The 20,601-nt window shown below is 38.7% G+C and overlaps 1 protein-coding gene across 1 annotated transcript in view; it reads left to right on the plus strand.

Annotated features, from left to right (window-relative positions):
• The window catches only part of LRP1B (LDL receptor related protein 1B), a 1,171,881-nt gene that overhangs the window by 370,776 nt on the left and 780,504 nt on the right, over positions 1-20,601 (plus strand). Inside the window, 1 exon segment of the mRNA XM_067549510.1 lies at positions 2,037-2,174. Within this exon segment, the coding sequence (XP_067405611.1) occupies positions 2,037-2,174 (138 nt within the window).

Below are 20,601 nucleotides of genomic sequence, written 5' to 3' on the forward strand. Positions count from 1 at the left end.
CTTTCTTGAGTGGTAAAAGCTCATTTAGACCCCCATCATTTTGTATGTATAGATGGGATTATGTTTTCCAGTGTGCATTATTTTGCATTTATCAATACTGAATTTCATCTGACATTTTGTTGCCCAGTCACTTAGTTTTGTGATATCCCTTTGTAACACTTCGCGATCAGCTTTGAACTTAACACCAGTCTCAGACGACTACATAATGGTCCTGCACAGCTCCTAATATCTGTATACAGTCAGATATGGTATTTGCTGCATGAGCCTGATCTAAAGATCCTTGATATCCATAGGGCTTTCCATTTATTTAAATGGGCATTTGGGCCCTTTATACTTCCATAGTTCTAGAATGCTGTTTGCATGAAAGACTGTATGAAAAATAATGCTGGATTGTAAAGTGATTATTTACAATTGTAAATAATCACTTTTTTAGAGTCCAGATGTACAAAAAGAGTCTGAGATGTAGCACATCATATCCTTCTGTATATCATTTATAACTTTTTTTGCAACTTTAATTTTTAATTTTTTTTTTGGTGGGAGGAGAGAAATATCACCTGAACTGTGATCATGAATGCTAGGTTTTAACTAGTAAATTATATTTATTGTAAAATACTGTAAATAATGGCCAGGTCAATACCGTAGTGGTATTTGTAGGATATCTGCATTGCAACAAAGAAAACTGCAAAATCAAAATAATTATACATGAAGACAAATTTTTCAAAATATAATTTTCATCAGGTGGTCAGGAGTGATTACTGACATTTGTTTAATTCTGTTTATTTAAAAAACTTATATAGTGCCACATGCTCTCCTGCATTCCTTTGTACTGTTCAGATGCCCCCAGGGCTAGAAAGCAGCTACATCTGGCAACCTGAGTATGAAGGAGCTTTCAGCTGGCCTGGTGAAGAGCAGGCACACCCAATCCCTCTGCCAGTCCACAATGTGTCATTGGAGTAGGGAGCTGGGAGTCGGTGACGAGATATTGTAACTGACTTCGCTGCATTCTGTAGTTCCTTGAGGACTGTTGTCAGCTAATGCAAGAGTGGCCCTGATGCTGTGCTAAACTCCACAGGACTGTGACCAACACAAGCATCAAGGTGCTACAAGCTGCCTCCTAACAGCTTCCACCACTCCCAAACTTTTGTGCACCCTTCTCTACTACTTTGTTAAACTCTCTTAATTCATTTCAGCATAAATTAGCATGTAAGCTTTTGGGGGCTCAGACCGCATCTCACTCAGTGTCTGTAAAATGCTGAGCACTGTGGAGACCTGATCAAAGTTGGGACCTCTATGTGCTACTGTAATATAATTAATCATCCATACATACCTCTAAAGATTTGTTTTGTTCCTGATTCTTGATACCCAAGATGGCAGCATGTAGTGTTTATTATCCAATGGAAAGAGGAATACAAATTCTGAGAAGTAAAAAATTGAATTTCTTCTTGTGTTTTGAGTATCTGAGTTGTTCTTTTTTTCCTTCTCAATATGACCAGATGTCCCATTTTTATAGGGACAGCTCCAATATTCTGGACTTTGTCTTCCATAGAGGCCTTTTACTCCTCACCTAGTCTGGATTTGTCACACTTGCTATCTGGTCAGCCTACACATGGTTGTGTTAGTGATTTGTTTTGGCATTGGCAGACTCATGTACTATTGAAAATAAAAACCTAAACCTTATTTAAAAATAATCTCTGCTCCATACTGAATGTTGGCAAATATGAATTTCAGCATCTATAGCCTTTAAAGTAAGGCAAACCTTCCATAAAACCATAAATTGTATTACCTTTATTTAATAAAATAATCCTTCTTGAGCAGTTGATTTTTCTTTAATTATGCTAATCCTTATTTAAGAGAATATAATTCCACTGGTAATGCACTGAAAAGCTGCAGAGTAGACAAGTACAAAAAAGTCTATTCCTAGCCTTAAAGTGGAAATATTATGCAAATGTATGACAATATATCGTGTATTCTGTCTCTTCATTTTTTGAGTATAAAAAAAATGCATATGAATTCTTTTATGCCTATTCTTTTTGTAGGTCCTGAGGAAATAGAATTCAAGTGTCCCCTGAATCATATTACTTGCATCGGTACAAACAGATGTATTCACTTGTCCCAACTCTGCAATGGTGTATATGACTGTTCAGATGGGTATGATGAAGGAGTACATTGTCGGGGTAAGTGAATATGTTCGGAAAAATTTTCCACCAACTTCAGGCTTTTTAACAGGATGCACTTTTAAAGTATGAGTTCAAAGTGATTCAGCAAACTTCTTAATCTTTTAACCATATGTATTTAAAATAATGTATTTTATTACATTTAGTGTACATTTCAAAGCCAGCTTATTTATTTATTTATTTATTTTAACAAAGAGAGAGGAAAAATACCTACAGGCTTTCTAGCATTTTTCTGTAATAATTTCAAAGTTTGTATGAAAGAGTTGCACCAAAGGAAGTATGAAGAGACCTCTTCTTCAGGGTATAGAAAAAGGTAACACATATTCCCTTATATGCCACAAATCCCTTTTTCCCTAAAACTCTGTTATTTAGGCAATATCAAATACAAACAGTTCTATGGAAAGAATTTGACATTTATAGTGTGTTAAAACACTAGATTTTTTCTAATCAAAATCATATTCCTTTTAGGTTTTGTTTTCGTAAGGATTAATACTATTTGATTTCATCTCACTTTGGGATTATATTCAAATAATCTTACAATTTAAAGAGTTTGTCTTAATTCTGTCTGTAGGAAAATATAATTGAAATTATGGAGGTAAAGATTTTAAGGAATTCATAAATAATACTCATGAGATCTAAACACCATACCTCACCCGCTCAAAAAACCGTGCTCAAACAAAAGTAAGCATAATGGATCTTCAGCTGATGTAAATGAGCATAACTCTATTGTCTTAAATGGAGCTACTTAGTTTTACACCATCTGAGGTTATGGTCCATAGGATAGATCCTCTATTAAGTATATTTTCACAGTTAAAGGGATCAAGTGTGCACATTTAGTGTCAGTTTTTGTAGTCTTTATTCAGCAAAACTCTGAGTTTGATGGATGTTTTGCCTGTGTATTGACTTCAGGATTGGCCCTGGACATAATAAATAAATAAATGAATAAATACAATCAGTAAAAGCATCTTTGAGACACATTAAAGCTTTCTTAAATTACAAATAAGTTCTACACTGAAAAGAGTATTTATCAGTTAATCACAATTAAAACATAATCCTCAATAGATGTATTTACATATTTAAACTACTTTGGATAGAGGATTAAAAAAAGCTAATTCAAATAGTGGACAGTAGTTTTTTTTGTTAGGAATTTAAACCTTTAACTACAAGGAGATTAATAGTATGGTGGAACCAGGAGGGGAAGTGGATTGAAATTTAAGGCCTTACTTAAAGCATAAATTAAACAGATTGTTTGTTTTTTCCAAGTGTCATTTTGAACGACTAACCTGCACTTTGGAATAGTGTAATATAGGAATAAATGCTTTGGGGACAGGTCTTTTTATTTTCTATTAAAATCACCTTTTTAAGGCTGATATAGACTCCCAGCTTCTTGTGACAACTAACTATTCTGACATTTGTGGTATTTTCTCAGTGGTAAATTTCATGTCCCGTACATTTTTACATACTACCTGACTCATAAAGTAAGTAAAGTTTAGGAAAATGTGTGAAGTATTGACAGTCGACTTTTGCCCTAACTTGAATACACACAACTTAATACTGTATGATGAAGTGGTTATATCCTAAAAATTGATTAAGAATTGAAAGCCAAATACAAAATCTCTATGGGCCAAATTTGAGTAGTTTTCTATTTAAAGCAGCTGGAAAATGGGTAACTGTGCGCATAAATATTGAGTTGAGTGGCAACATTTTACATGTATAAAACTGACGTGAAAATATGTCCCTAAATTAAAGGGCAGTTGTTTACTCTAATAGAGTAAGAGACTGAAGAAATTAATCCAAAAAGGAAAAAAGTACGACAATGAAATTATTTAAAAAAAAAAAGACACACTCTATAACAAAGACACTGTAATCACAGTCTAGGTATGTTACCTTTATAGTGGAAATTCATTGCAGTTACATGATTTGATACCAATAACTATCACTAAATCATACTCCATAAAGTTCACTACATGAAATAATTAGTGGGTAAATACCATGTAGTTAACATATCCAGATTATAATAGTATACATATTAAGGAGGACACCTAAAGTGATCATGAATCAGTTACGTAGTTAGCCTAGTGCTTTAAATACTGAATACTGTAGCTAATTACTTACAATACTTCTATTTTAAAGAGTAAGCAAAATCTGAAAAGTTTGTTTTAGGAAATGTAGCAGAAAATGTGATTTCTTCATGGCACTGGCAAAAGAGATTCTTATCTGCATTCCTTGTTAATTAATGACATTGTTAATCTAAAAATATTTTCAGTTCATCACGAGGATAATGGAAAAAATCTTAAATACTGATCTCAAACAATGCACATGTTCACAGAATTGGCTGCGTTAGACTGATGTGTTATTTATGATATCGCGTGTGCTTATGCATGTTTTTGTTTACTTACATATATGTGGAATGTGAACATGGTGAAGGGCGTTCTCTAACCGATGTGCCCTTTCAAAATACAGGTCTTATTTCTTGGAGCCGGAAAGCCTCGCATAGTGCACTTAAACTAATAGAATTCAAGCATTCAATAACTAGAATTATTCAAATTACTTTCTCTAAATTTTGCATTCTTATGTTAATTCATTATAGTAACAACTCAGATAGATATATATAGAGCAGGGTGCTTTCATTGGGCAAGGAAAAATATGATTGTATCTGCAGTGTGAAAAGGTAATTCATGTGAATTTTGAATAAGATGCTAGTAGATACAATGCCATTACTATCTCTTCATTGTCTGTTATAGGCACATATGCTTTTTTCCCTGGTGAGTGTAATGCATAAAATCAGATTTGGTAGCAATAGGGAAAAAAATGATTGTATTATATTTGATTGTTTTTCAGTATTCTTCAGAGCTAAGGGGTGTGTTTGGTTTGCTAAAATTAATTCTTCTGCAAGTGCTGCACCCTATGTGTATTCCACATGTGGATACGCATGTGTACCATGCACATGGACCAGAGGGTATAAGGAGAAGTGCAGACTGACTCCCTCTCCAGTTCCTTTTTCCTGCCTCATGCCCTGAGTTAGAATTCTCTGCGTTCAGAGCTATTCTCACATCCTCTTCATCTTCCTAAATATAACTGTATATAATTTGTTAGTGTTTTATAGTATTTTACACCATTAGTATAGCTTAGCTTTCCCTGCCCTCAGGATTTTTTCCATCCCTCCTTTTGGGAGTAGGTTTATGGCCAGATGTCCTGGATTTAAAAACTTCATTTCCTATCCTCATTCCTTCTCAATCAGTGATAACTACTCAGATATCAATAGTGCTTCCTCTTACAGACATAAAATAGTCCCACAGAAAGGAGTCATGTAGTATTTTTATTTTGATGGTCATTTTTAAACTTTTCACTGGTTAAATTTCTGGGAAAAAGTGGGAGAAGTGGATTTTAAGGCGATGACAGGGGTGAGGTTTAGGACAACACAGTGGGATCAGGAGATTATCCTATTTATAGGAAAATATGGAAGAAGGTGCCAAGATGGGAGAAAGAAAGAATGGAGTTGGCACTGTTACTGGAACAAAAGATGTGAAGAAACGTATAAGACATGAGATCTGTTTTGTAGGCCAGGGCTCAGTCGTTCAGGAGTTTGAATTTCTATCTTTGAATTCAATACACATGGAAGTATGGGATATACATGGAATTCTGTCCATCCAAAATATTTTTTTATTTGTATCACAGTCATGCCTATCGATAGGCATCAAACAGACCCACAACAAAAATGTAGTTGCTGCTACACAGAGCTTACAATCTAAGTAGCATATATGCATAACTCATACATCTCTGCTTTCATTTCTCTGAATTCTGGTACGCACTGCAGTCTGTGGAAGATTAAACTGAGTACACAAGAATTGAAATTGTTAGTAGATAGGGCCATACGACCCATAACAAATCTCAAAAAGGTAGGGAATAAGAGCTATAGGCCAGATGCTGAGAACTGCAAACCTATGGAAGTTGAGGGGAGAGAACTGGAGTACTGGAGGAAAAAGCTAGCTTTACTCTGTGGTAGCTTGTCAGAAAGTTGGTCAGACATTTGTCTTTGAGGTGTTAATGGTGATAGCTTCAAAAGGTTTGAAGAAAGTTCAGAGAATTATCCAAAGTTGTCTTAAATGAACCTCCAACCTTTTAAGTTTTGACTTTCTCTAAAAGTTGAGACTCTTTGGAACACAGCTCACATAAATTTCCTTTACTTGAACAGTAAAGATACATTTAGTTCAAACAAGAAGTGTGCGTGTGCAAGCTAATTATGGGTGAGGCACACGTAGCCCAAAGGAAGGTGTTGAGTATGCTGTCCAGCAATCTAATATCTTTAGAAAATAAGATTGATTTAGCTAAAAGAGATTATAACACACAGTCAATCATCGCTATCAATAATTTAGACACAGGAGCAATCATCCTTTTATCAACACCTATTTTTTCTTTGGTTTGCATTGTTAAAGTAAATTTTTCAGCAAAAATCTGTTGCCTTATTTCATTCAACTAATCTCTGTTTTTATCTGTTCCTGCAAACCAATATACTTGAAAATGTTGCTTTCAAAATGTAGCTGTCTGAAGAATAGCACAAGGTATATAGCATAAAATCTCAAATTCTAAACCCAGATTTATCTGACTATGGGAAGTACAGTACTAAACTTGGTTCAGATATGTTAGTTATACAGCATCCTTTCCCCCCCCCATTTAGATTTTAATACCAATTAGGTACTATAGAAGTTCAAAATTCCTGGCAAGAGTTTAGTGCTCACCAAAATTCAGGCAAACGTCAAAAGAAGAGACCACTGGAATGCTGAATGCTTTTTTTTTTTTTTGGCCTCTTTGTATTGTTTGAGGTGATTTTTCTTTGTTCTTTTTTCATTTTAAGCAAAATCTTTTAAGATTAAAAAAAAAAAAAGGAAGAAAACTGAAGGTGAATATCATGATAGGCTTAGTGGCCTTTTCCTCTGTGTTGGATTTCTTGTCATATGTTCTGACTTACTAAGGAATCTATTATTTACACAGCTACAGAAGTAATATAGGTTCTCTAGTCTCTACATCTAAGCAATTTTTTAATAAAACAATATTTATATTATCTGTATAATCTATATTATTTTATCAAGATAAAAAGTTGGAGAGAATGTAATATGCCTGCAGTGCCTGTAATATGCCTGCCTGCAGTGGGGAGACAGTCTATATCTGAATTATAGTCACAGTAAAATAAATGTTCTGCTGGAAGTAGGAATGTCTGCTTTTTTTCTTTGCCAGTCTGCAATTACAAAAGTAAAAGGAATAGGTATCTTAAAGTTTATTGAAAACAGAAAACATAGCAGCAAAAGGCACTAAATATCTTTAATCCCACTTCAAAGGACCTCAATGCACAAGCTGTATTTTAGAAACAGTGATCATAGAGGGCTATCGAAGAGACAAAATAATGTGAGGCACAGAAAATAATACACTGAAGGCAATAAATACAGTGTAACTGGATAAACAAAAAATGTGAAGTATATTGTACATTACATAGTAATTGCCATTATATTTTTACAGATAGATCTGTGTTAAGTATCAAGAATACTGCAGGAACATTATCTATCATGCCAAACTAACTTGGAATGGCAAAATAGTCAAGATTTTCAGAGTGAGCTCTCTGTCTGTTTGTATGTACAATATTCCAATTTAGGTATATATGAGTTTGAGAGAGATACAATGCGCGCACACACATTTACTGTATATAGAAACATTTGTTTAAGACTCAAAGTGCTACATTATATATCACAAAAGCTATAATAGTGAACTGCATGTTGTGTGCATTACATCATAGTGGGACTGATGTGGAATCCCAGCAGTGATATGTGGGCTATAATTAAACAAAGGAACAAAAGAAATATCCAGTTTTAATAAGGTGTTTGGAGCATAGTTACAGATCTTAAAACCACAGCTGCACTGGTGGGGGAAGATGCACTGCTTGAAAAACAGTGGCTGGAGGTATTATGCTTAGACAGAGGAGATGTAGGCATAATGCTTCTAGAGGTGGGGAGTACACTTTGCCAATGTGCTTAGCCTCTTCTAAAATCCACTGAAGTCATTGGAAGTCTTTCCCACGATTTCCATGGGTATTGGTTCAGGGCTTTAGAAAAGGTATATTTTGTGCTCTTTCTCAGCTCTTATGTCCTTGGTGGTTGCTAGTATACAGAGTGGTGAAGAGATGGCCAAAATCCCCAATCCCAAACAAGTCAAGTCACTTCTGGATTCTTCAATGTTACCGGGATTTCTCTTCATGCATTCAGGGAAAGCAAGCAGCACTGATGGGTGGGTAAATGCTGTTCTCCCTCCTCCCCAGAACACCTGAGCTTGGGCAGCAATAATTTGGCTCTTGTACTGTTACAGTACAAAAAGCTAAACTGTGTATGTTCCCCTGTGTGAAGCACTGAATATTTTAAAATTAGCTTTAATTGTATTGTCTCACCTTGCAACTAGTCACAACTACAAAAAGGCCACAAGTGGTACAACCCTCTGTTACTTCAAAATTACAAACCTTTCAAGAATGAGGAAAAAATGGTTTGAACTCAAAGCCTTCATGATTCAGTTTGTGTGTGTGTGTCTGTCGGTGTCTCTCCCCGTCCTTTTCTGCTTTCCTATGAACTTGTATTACATACAAAATCCAAGTGGGTCAGAATTATAAATATTCCCTAAATCACTTGCTCATTGGAGACAGTGAATTCCTCCTGGCAAAGAAATCTCCCTAAGCTTATTTGCTATGGCTGACAAGCTTAATGTTGGTCGCCCATTAGGTTTGTGATGAACAGCAAGTCTAACATAAGAACCTCTGAGCCACCAGAAATTGTCAAATTGCTCCAAACAAATGAACGGAGCTACTGAAACCATAAGGTAATATTCAGAATGAGTCACTGTGCCATCAAATCTTGTTTAGAATTGAACTTTTGTGCATGTGAGCTGAGGCTTGAGTGTCAAAAAGCAAAAGGAGGAAAGAAAGTTCATGGATTGAACCCCAAAAGAGCACTTCCACAACACAGTTGGATGAAGTATAGTGAACCCATTCAAGTTGCAGGAACTTGCATCACAGTATCTGCAAGACATCTATGTAGTTTTATAAAAAGCCTGCAAAATCCTACATGATCCCACAAAGTAGACAAATTGAACCACTGGGGTCCAAAATGTTTTAATTTGTAGCTTTGTATTTTGATGCTGTGGTGTTTCTTGAGCATCACAGAAGCTAGTATAGGAAAAGAGGAGAATGTTGCAAGGGCAGAAATGGGTGTTGGGAGTTTGGATTAATCTGCACTCTAAGAATTGAAGGTTTTAGATTTAATCTGAAAAGCCGTGATCAGCCAGGGGAGAGGAAATAAAAGACTGCTTAAAACAACAATAAAACTAATTAGTACAGTTCTTCCTGAAGATTTGGTTTGTGTGGTGGTGTATCTCCTACTGCAAATTTGCAAGATAAAATACATTTTGTATGCTTATACAATAGTACAGCAGTATGGTGATTTTTCTTTTTCTTTTGATGGTATTTTTGTTGTCCGTCTGAGGCCAATCAAGGAGAGAGAAATCAGTGGAAGTTTTATGTGTATGCACAAAGATGTAAAAACAATGTAATAAATAGCTCTTTATTGCACAATAAAATATATTGGGCAGTGATACTGGAGTATCATTCATCTAATGGCAGTAGGACCAAATTCAGACTCCAGAAATAAACAGGATCAGCAATTATATCCACAGTCAGTAACCTCGACCAACAGTGGTGTTTGCTCATGATCTTTCTTGTTTTGTTATGTCTCCTGCTTATCCCAACACTCAGTTATCCAGTTTATTGTGTACTTTACCATCTTGCTCACCTTTTCCCATAGAAAAGTGTCATGCAGTCCATAGAAATTAGAGAGGTCATTCAGTCTGTCCCCTTGTCAGGAGAAAGAAGTCATGAGCTTGAAGATTTAATAACTTACTCTTGCAAAACCCTGCTGTGGTGAAGCAAATTAAAGCTGGTTGGCAGGAGTAGATAGAAGTGAAAGATGTTTGAGGGATTAAATTTCATCCCAGCTTTTATGGGATGCTTCTAAAGAAGTTTTTATGGCCAGAGTAATAGGTATAGCAACTGCTAAATTGAAAGAGAAAAAATGCTGGAAAGAAGGAATTGGAGACGGGGAATCAGGAAGATTGAGAAGTTAGATGTATACAGGAAAGAAAAGGGGAAATTCTTAATCTAATAAGGGCAATAGAAGAACTGAGATATATATTAAGAAAAAAAGTTGTTGAATATACAGCTCAGAAGATGCCAGATTTTTCAGAAAAGTAGTAAGGCTGTGACTGGCTCATAAAAAGATACAGATGTGGGCTATGCCAAGTTAAATATAGAAATTAAAAGTGCATGTTCCACAATATTGCTAAAAATACATTGGGCTACATCTTCAGCTAATGGAAATCCTCATAGGGCTGAATTTGTTAATGTATTGCAATTGTATCTATTGAAACATGCTTGAATGATCACGGCTGCCCCTTCTTCCTCTGCCATTGTTTTAGATTTAAATTGCAAGATTTTTTTTAGCATGTTCCTAGGAGAAAGAGTAAGAGAATGGTGTAAATTGGCAAAACAAATGCTAGTCAGTTGTGGTTTCCCTGATCTCAAATACCTGTTAAAGGACACTTGTTTTGCTAAAATCAATTGTATCTCAGAAAGAATCAACACAAAAGTATTACATTTCCATGCTTTCTTATAGACATCACTGAGTCCACGAAGGGGTATTCTGCCAGTGTTTGAGCTATGAACTCTACCATTCTTCTTCACCTGCTCTACAGTCAGAACAGATAAAATAAAAGGTGATAACTCAAATGTTTTATGGTATTTCCACGGCTGCACTGCCTAGTAAATATCTCTCAAAACACATAATAAAATAAAGTAGAAACATATTTTTCCAAATTATAATAATCCCACATTACTAGGTGGTAATAAACTTAAGATACATAAACTCCATCAGCAGGGCTAGGCAAAGTTATTAGAAGGATACCATAGAATGACCTGAAGATGGCTTTGCTTTAGACTACTCTCCAGGGATTTAGGTCTAGTATTATTGACTTACCTGGATTCATTGGCTGTCATGCTAGTAGGCAAAAAGAAAAGCCCTTTAAAGTGTTCAATACAGTAATACTGAAGATGAGGTTTTTCCATTCATAAAAGCTGCTATTTAATTATCCTGAACAAGTTAGACCTTAGTTATATTTATTTTGTTCTGTGCGGGACTGTCCTGAACAAGAAATTTGGTGCACTACTTTTTAGGGTAAATTTATGGTGATAAATATGCTTTGGGGTAATCAAGTCTAACAGGGTTGCAGGATCTGTAATGCTACAAAGGGAATCCAAACTCTTCTGTTAATCCATCCTGTAAACAAAAATTATAACCCTATATAAAGCTGCAAAGTAAGTCTCACTGATTCATTGCAATAGATGTGGCTTGTTAACTTTGCTCTGGATATAGGGAGATGGGTGTGGCCGTCTGGTGAGAAGGAACTGGGCCAATATTTGAGGCTTCGTCTGAAGGAATGTTACCTGTACCAGCCAGGATTCTTTTGATCATTCTTTTCAGCATTTTAAGGGTATACAATAACATCTTAAATGATAGCTGTGGAGTAAGAATTAAAAATATTAATATTTATTTACTAAAGCAAGAGAAATGATATTTTGAGGAAAAAATGGGGTTCTTTGAGTGCAGGGCCTTATGCGTATTTGTACACATGCACTCCATGGGCCTGAGACCAGAGATTTGTAACATGTAGTGTCTGTTGGTCCATGCCTGCACCGTTGTCATCCTCTTGCTCTGAACCAAGGGCACAAAGGGAGGTATGATTGACCCCTCTCCACTTCTTTCTTGCTGTGCATGGTCTGAGTTGGAATCAACTGTGCCCATGACAATCATCTTTTACTTTCAGAATCTGTAAATATATGTTTTAATAGCTTTAGTGAGATTGAATTTGGTGTTTTTTATAGCTAGTATAGTTTTCTAGTTCCTCCCTGCCTCAGGGAACTTCTCCCCACAGAGAAGGACTACGTGTCCAGAGTGTCAGAAATTTTTCCCCTGCTCATGTTCCTTCTCCATTACCAATGAACACCAGCACTGCTTTTGCTTCCTTGAGAAGTCTCATGTTATGGTCAAGTGCAGCATCTGCTGCTCCTTCTCTCCTTGAACCCATGAAGGATGAGAGATCTATGATTTAGCTAATGTTAGTCCTGCTTTGAGCAGGGGGTTGGACTAGATGACCTCCTGAGGACCCTTCCAACTCTAATCTTCTATGATTCTATGTGTGGAAACATCTCATAGAGAAGACCATGAGACCCCAGTCAGATCCAAACCGGGAAAAACCCCATGTACAGCAACTTCAGATGGTGAGCAGCACCGCTCTGAGCAGGAGCTCTGGAGTAGAGGCCAAAACTATTAAGCCTAATAAACACTTTCATGAGAGTAGGGGACATGAGAACAGTTACAAGGACAGATCCCAATCCAGATCTGCATCTAGGAAAAAAAATCCCTCCCCATTTTGGTCCAAGTCAGGTGAATCCTCACCTGATGCTCCTAAGGAATTAGGTCTGCATAAATCATCCATCCAAGAAGTGAAGGCCATGAAAGAAAAAAGATTTGATGGTACCAGCTTTGGTTCTATTTCCATCTCACAGGCCAAAAGATCAGCACCAGCCTGTTCCAATTGGGAATTCCATGGTGGACCCCAATTTGTACCAGCACATTCTGGGTGGGATCCTCCAAGTACTAAGTCTTTGGATGCACCGGATCCAAAAGTTCTGACCTCCAGAGCCATTTGAACTCCAGGAAGGACCTTTACCTCACCAGTGAATGTTCTTGCTTTACCCTATCTGCAATCTTATCTTCTAGCAGTCCTGGTTTTCCTTAGAGATGTTTCAATACCAGAAGAAATCACCTTGAGGAGGAGACCATCCTCTCCTACCAAGTCCACAGTCTGAAGCATTCTTTCATTGGTACAGCTGGTGGAAAGGAAACCTAACTTCTCATTGGACAAATCTGAAGTTCCAGGTGATCCTTTTCCCCTAAGGGGCACAAACCCAGATTGATCCTATAGAACATCTTGGAGTCAGCCCCTCTTGGTTATGATTACTCAGAAAACCATCAGGTTCCATGGGATATGTATATTAGTCACCCTGGATCTTCTCTCAGCTGATAGCTCTCAGCTCCATAGGAGTTTACAGAGGACAAAGACTATATGGTCCAGATGGTTCTCAGAGGTGTGTCATCCTTGTCACCTGATGAGGCATTTGCTCCATCATCTCCTTCACCACCTGATGACCACAGGCAGTCCCAGGAGCTTTTGCAGAGGGTGGGAGCTAAGGTCCACATCCCTCTTGAGGAGGTCACAGCACTCAGTATAGTCTTTTGTACATCATGCAACTGTCTGTCCACAGTAGGGTAGCCATTCCAGTGAATGAGGCCATTTTGGAAGCCACCAAGACTGTATGACATAGCTCTGCCTCCTGTGTCCCTTCCCCAAAAAGGGCTGAAAAATGCTATTTTTTTGCTAGCCAAAGGTGCAGAGTTCTTATTTATCCACCAAGTGCCCAATTCAGTGGTCAAGGCAGCTACAGAGAAGACCAGTATACAGCACCCCAAGACCACTCCTATTGACAAGGGAGCTAAACCCGATGATCATCAATCAGCCTCCAATTCAGAACTGCTAACTACCAGGCACAGTTAGCAAAGCATAATTTCCACAAATTATGCCAAATTTGTGGAATCCTTTTCTGAGAAGACAGGGCTTGGTTCCAAGACCTTAATGATGAGGACAGGCAGGTTGCTAAGACATGACTCCATGTGACAGTAGGTGCCAGCAATACTGAATCTAAAGCCATCACCATGGTCATAATCATGAGGCATGAATCATGGCTTCACTCTTCATGTTTCCCCAGGGAAAGCCAGAAAACCATCAAGGACTTGCCCTTTGAGTCTAATCTCTTCAGTGAGAAGATCTACAAGTCACTACACACTCTAAAGGACTCTGCTTCTTGGGCATTTACACCACATTCCCAGAGAGGAAAAACCACAAACTTATGTACAGTTTCTGAATGCCCTTACACAAATGTTTTACCATCAGTGCCCTTACAAATAGGCATACAAACAACAGAAGGTACAAAGATCCAGATATGCAGCTTCTTGCACCTCTACTGCTGCTGTCCAAATCTACTCATCACACAAGGGTTTCTTTTGATGGAACACTTGAGAACCACTTACCAATTCTGTTGCTATGCTAACCATCTTGCCCACTTTACACACACCTGCAGGGCAATAATGACAGACAAATGGGTATTAGAGATAATTCATTCTTGCTACACAGTTGAATTTCTCTGTCCTACTCACCACAAACCCCTTTCCAACTTGTTTCTTTCCCCCAAAAAACTTTAATCAGACAAGGAATATAAATTCTTACCCTTCCCCGGCTTCTTAAACGTTGCACTTTTATGTCTAGGGAATTAAGTAATGAAACAGTAAAATAGTTTTAAAATCTTTTTTTCTGATAACATATGTTCAAATTTAAAAGTTGCCATAAATTCTAAAGAATGTCCTAAATACGGCAAGGGAGGTAAACCTGGAACACAAGAGTGTCACCAGTAAAGAGATGTCAAGCTAATAGAAAACAGTGATATGAAGACAACTTTGCTCTTGGCATTTTGAGCAATATCTTTCTGGCTTCACACACTCATTCACAAAACACACTACATACTTAATTTTAAACAGATTTCTAGAATTCGTTATATCCTGTATGGAGATTTCACCAAAAACCTGATAGAGCCAAGAAAGAAAATTATCAGCTTTATCTTTGTTTGTGTATAAGGGTGAGATCTGTTGGGCGAATAATCTGCAAAATGGATAAGTAAAATTATTAGCAAGATGAAATTAAGAGAAAGAGAAGGAAAGAGGCAGAGTAGAATTACTGGAGGAAAGGAATAGGAAGATATCAAGAGAAAATATAGATAAGAAAAGATATAGGCACAGAACTGAGAATTAGGAAAAAGGTAGTGAGAATACGTGGAGGTGGGCCGATAAGCATAGATTGTAAGATAGGGCCTTACATGAGGGCTACTGAAGTAGTATCTAATGTGGAGTAACTTGTTTGAGACATATGGGTTCCAAGCAGTGGAAATGTTGCATTTCCACTGCACACATTGGGACAGCAGCAGAGAACCCATGCAAGATGACTCTACACCTCAAAAATATAACCTCTATGGTGGAAGTGAGTAAGGGCACCATGAACAGCAGGCCTATGTGCATTTTATGAATCCAAATGGTACATTGTCAATATGCAAGCTTCCAACAGCTCCCTGTTATTGGGGCATGTTACAGACAGGTTAGGAGGGGATAACAGGATGTGACTGCAGTGCTGCTGAACTTTGTTGATCCTCAGTGAATGCAGTGGACCCACTCTTCTCTCCCCCCACCCCTGTTACAGCTGATTGTAAATTAATGCTACTCTGAAATTTAAGCCAGGGTGAACCAACCCCACCTGTCCCCATAATTGGGTAAATGGATGACATAAAGGTGGCTTAAAGCCACTTTTGCCTCCTGTCACTCATTTCTGGTTTTGTGCAGGATGCAGATTGTCTGGGCCCAAGGTTATGGACACTAGTCTAATTTTTGTCTTTGATATTTTTATTTATTTATTTATTTTTATTATATTATATTATTTGTATTGCAGTAGCATCTTCTTCTGTCCCTTGCATCTCTCATCATCCCCATAGGCCCCAAATATCTTCAAACCTTCCAAAGATTTTACCAGAGCTCCTCTCCTCAACCCTACTGTTGCCAGGCTCCTACCCAGAACCTTGCCATCACACTCCCTACATATTTCTACCAAGTCACCCACATTTTTAGTCACAATTATGCTCCCCCCGCATCCTGGGTTTCCCATAGCTACATTTAGCTTTAAACACTGATTCTCATAAATATTGATATTTATGAATGTTTAAAAGCTTATCACTTGCTATCAATCTCTCCAACTTACAATAACCAAACAATTTTAATTTTGTCTCCTGGAACATGTAAAAATGAAGTCAAAATAAAAACATTAACCAGAGACCATCAAGTCCCAGGACATATTCAGGGGATATGCTATAACACTAACATACTACAATATTACTTACTATGAAATATAAAAGATCTTTATGTAATTTAGTCAACATTTTTTAAATATAAACTTACTTATATAAGCAACATTTCAGAACAAAAAACATCAATAATTTACATTCTATTCATAAAATATTCTTCTTCTGTACCCAACACATCACACTGAGAAAACATGTAGACATAACTTAATGGTCCCTGGGGCTATATTTCTCTCAAAATATTTACTTCACACATACTTCTAAAAAAAAATTAAAATCAGCAGTACACACCCAACGGCATATTTCAGTTAGGGCCTGATCCAAACCCCATTGAAGTCAATGGGGGTTTTCCATATGACTTCAATGGGGTTTGGATCAGGCCTCTACAGACGAAGAAAAGGGGGCAAAGTTAAGTGTGTGTGTGTGTGTGTGTGTGTGTGTGTGTGTGTGTGTGTGTGAGAGAGAGAGAGAGAGAGAGATGAAATTTAGAAGGGATGATAGTGAATGTTGAAAGATTGTATGGCATTGGTGAACTGTCTGGATCTCTTAACTATTAATTTACTTGATTTCTGGAGAATCTCAAACTTAAGCAATGTTTAAACACATTTTTTTTGTGTAAATAAACAGTAAAATGTGTGTAATTTTAACACAAACCATACATTAAAATAAGTCATGACCCTTAAACTAACTCACAAAAGAGACAAAATTCTTAGTCTAGGCTCCTACAATGTTTGTTTACTTTTAATACACTAATAAAATGCTCAGAGATATCTTGGTTATGAAAGGCACTGTATAAAACAAAACAAAACAAAAAAACCCAAAACCCCAAAACATTTTGCGAGTATATGTCGAGTACATTTCTAAAATAGTTTTGTCCATATGATGTGTCTGGAGATCTGTTTGTTTTTATACAAAGGGGCTGATGGGCACAGTATAAATACTGGATAGATTAGACTACGTAGAATGGGATAGATTATGTGGGATAGAGGAAAGAGAAATATCTGCTCTTAAAAACAGACCATAAACTGCGCTATGGCAGTTCCCTGACTCCTGCATTACTATAGCTGAGATTTCATGCTTCTGTGGGGCTCCATAACTGATATCACACCCATGGAATCAATGAGCCAGATGCAGTTTTGTGGGCCTTAAAATAAAAGACATATTTAGACTCACTGATGTGCTAAATGCCCCCTCTTAACCTTGTTATATAGGGGTTCAGCACAGAATCGTAGCTGATTAAAAAATGTGACCTTTTAAACAAATGCACCTTTTTAATTATCAGCCAGCTATCCAGCATAATTTGTTGCTGTCAAAGGTACTTTTTATTTTTAATAGTCTTGCATATTTGATAGTCTCTTCCAGAGTTATAGATTAGATGTAGACCTGCCACACACACATAATTGACTTTCCCCTTTTTTAAACAGTGCATCTCTTAGAACCTTAGCAAAAGAGAACCCAGCTCTACTTAGAGTCAAGGGATTTAATTAACTGGTAACTATTTATTCTGATTAATTAAACCTACAATGTAATATCAAGGTGACTGAGGGCCTGATCCAAAGCCCATTGACATCAATGGGAATCTTTTCATTGACGTCAATGGGCTTCAGAACGAAAATGCTTTCTATACAGGCATTATACCTGTATTGGAGGAGGGTCACAGGAAGAGGTGAGACTTTGTTCCACTCTTTGAGTGCCCTTTACAAGGATCAGGCACAGTTGCAGTCCCTGGAGTCTCCCAAGCAAAGGACTGCTCCCTTGAGATGTTAGCAACTTCAAACTGTAGTCAGTCATGCAGGAGGGGACTATGCTGCCCTCTCCTAAAGGGCAATGTAGCTGATTTCACTTTCCTCTGTTCACATAGAAACTCTGGAAGGATTCTGCCTCTCTGAGACGCCATCCCTTCCAGAAATCTTTTTCAGAGTGCAGCTCTACTGCCCCCTCTTCAGAGCGGAATGTGAGAGATTATATCTATAAAAGTCAAGATTACTGCAGAAACAGTTTTGATAAGCGTCTGCAAGTTCATATGCTTTTTATTCTTCAAATGCTTGCTCATGTCTATTCCATGTTAGGTGCACGTGTGCCACATGCATCATTGCTGGAGATCTTCCCTCAGTGGTAAACATTGGCCGGTACTAGTGCCCTCCGATACTGCACACTCATGCACCAGTATAAGGGGCCCGGCCATCTTCGCACCCTCTCAGTTTCTTCTTACTGCCCATGACAGTCACTGGAATAGCTTCTCTCTTGCTTCAGCAAGATGATTTTTAGTGGTTCTCGCTGTTTTTTCTCTTCATTCCTCTTCATTTTTCCAAAAGAAGTTGTCTTCAATTTATCATTTTAGCCAGTGTACATAGTTAGTTGGACTCTTGCATCTGTTTTGCTGGGTGTCCTCCACTCCTGGAGCTGGGCATGCCTTGGTCTCTGGGCTTCAAACACTGTGCCTCCTGCAGCAAGCCGATGCTGGTGAGCGACCCACACTCCAGCTCTTTGAAGTGTCTGGGGGAGACTCGCATTATCATATCTGCCGTCAGTTCAAGCCTTGTATGAAGAAGGACAGGGAGGCTAGGTTAAGGTCCATCCTAATGGAAGCTGCTCTCAGACTGGTATCAGAGGCAAGCTGGTTGGGCTTGGCACTGAATACCTTGGCATCTGTATGGAGTGCTTCTCCTGTGGCATGGGTCTCTCGGCACTGCTCCCCTTCACCAGTGTCGAAAAAAAAGCATAGAAAGAAACGATCTGAGGGCTGGTCTACACTGACGGCAGAGGTCGACCAGAGATATGCAAGCTCCATAACGTAGCTTACGTATTTCCCGTCAATATACTTACATTGATGTACTGTGGCATCATCACGGCACTGCGTCGATGGAAGACACCCTCCTGTCAATACAGCCTTTCTCCTTTCAGGGAGGTGGACTAATTGAGTTGACCAGAGAGTGCTCTCTGATCAATGGAGAGGGTCTACACAGACCCACTCAATCGATGCCGCTGCATTGATCCCTGCCACCGCAGCAGTGTAGACATACCCTGAGAGAGGATGTTCCCCCAACCTGAGGAAGTACAAGCATGAGGAGCACAGTGGGGTGCAACCTATGTTGGGCCACTCCCCTGCCCCTACTCTACATGTTGTACCATCAACTCTGCCCTGCTTGCAGGTGCCACTGAGTCTAGTGGAGGATCAGCCACCAGCACTGGGGGGACATCATGGTGCCAGCGGAATTATGGGGCCGTCCACCCTGGAGATGTTTGTTGTGGCCAGGGACTTACTGGCACTCTAAGTACTGCCGTCACCAGCAGTGCAAGAGCTGGCACTAGCAGTGAAGATGAGCAGAAGGGAACATGTTGCCATGATTTCCTATTTGGGACCATCCAGAGGGCAAAGGCTTTCCCCTCAGACACCGTTCCTTGGACCCTTGGAACCAGCAGGTGGAATTGATGGGTACTGCTCCTCCATGGGCCCTATAGGCTGACTCATCATCACAGGTAGAGTTGTGCACCCAGCCAAGGGACCAGGTATGCCTTGGCACCTTTGGGTAAGCATTTCAGACCTTAACAAACAATCCATTTCTCGGCTCCGCCACCATGCCAGGACCTGTTTAAGAAGTGAAGCAGGGGTTGTAAACACAGACAACAGTCCCTTTCCACCTCAGCCTCGCTACCAGGCCTCACAGATATTCTGGAGGATCCGAGCAGAACTTTTGATGGGGCACCTGAGGGTGTTATACCAGTTCCTATATTGGATCCTGTCCCACTTTTGTTTTCAGACTTTCTCCTATCTTCCTCATCACCTCGGACCATTGCATACTGAGGAAGGTTACACTCTCCAGTTTTTCACCCCTCCTTCCCCATCCCCCTTCCACATGGTTTCCCTGACCTCCATTATTCCTTCGCTGGATCCTAGGAACTGGTACGCAACCCTCAACTTGAAAGATGCCTATTTCCACATCTCTGTTTTTTGGGGCCACAAAAGGTTTCTCAGGTTCATCCTGAACCAGACTCTCTATGAGTTCACCATCCTCCCCCGAGGCCTGTCTGCAGATCCCCAGGTTTTCATGAAATACATGGCAGTAGTGGCAGCCTTCCTCGGAAGGCGAGGTGTGCAAATCTACCCTTTCCTCAGTGATTGGCTGATCAAGGACTGGTCCAAGGCCCAGGTGAGAACCGGCAACCTCTAGCTCTAAACTACCTTCCAAGCACTAGGCCTGTTGATAACCTAGCAGATGTCAACACTCATCCCCATTCGGAGGATAAATATTAGTGGTGCAGTGCTCGATTCCACCCAGGCCAGAGCCTTCCCTCAGAGATTTGTTTCCAGACAATGTAATCTCT

This window comes from Emydura macquarii, unplaced genomic scaffold (assembly GCF_026122565.2).
Source record: "Emydura macquarii macquarii isolate MOO-44397 ecotype Brisbane River unplaced genomic scaffold, CSIRO-AGI_Emac_v2 contig_1253, whole genome shotgun sequence".
Lineage (NCBI taxonomy): Eukaryota > Metazoa > Chordata > Testudines > Chelidae > Emydura > Emydura macquarii.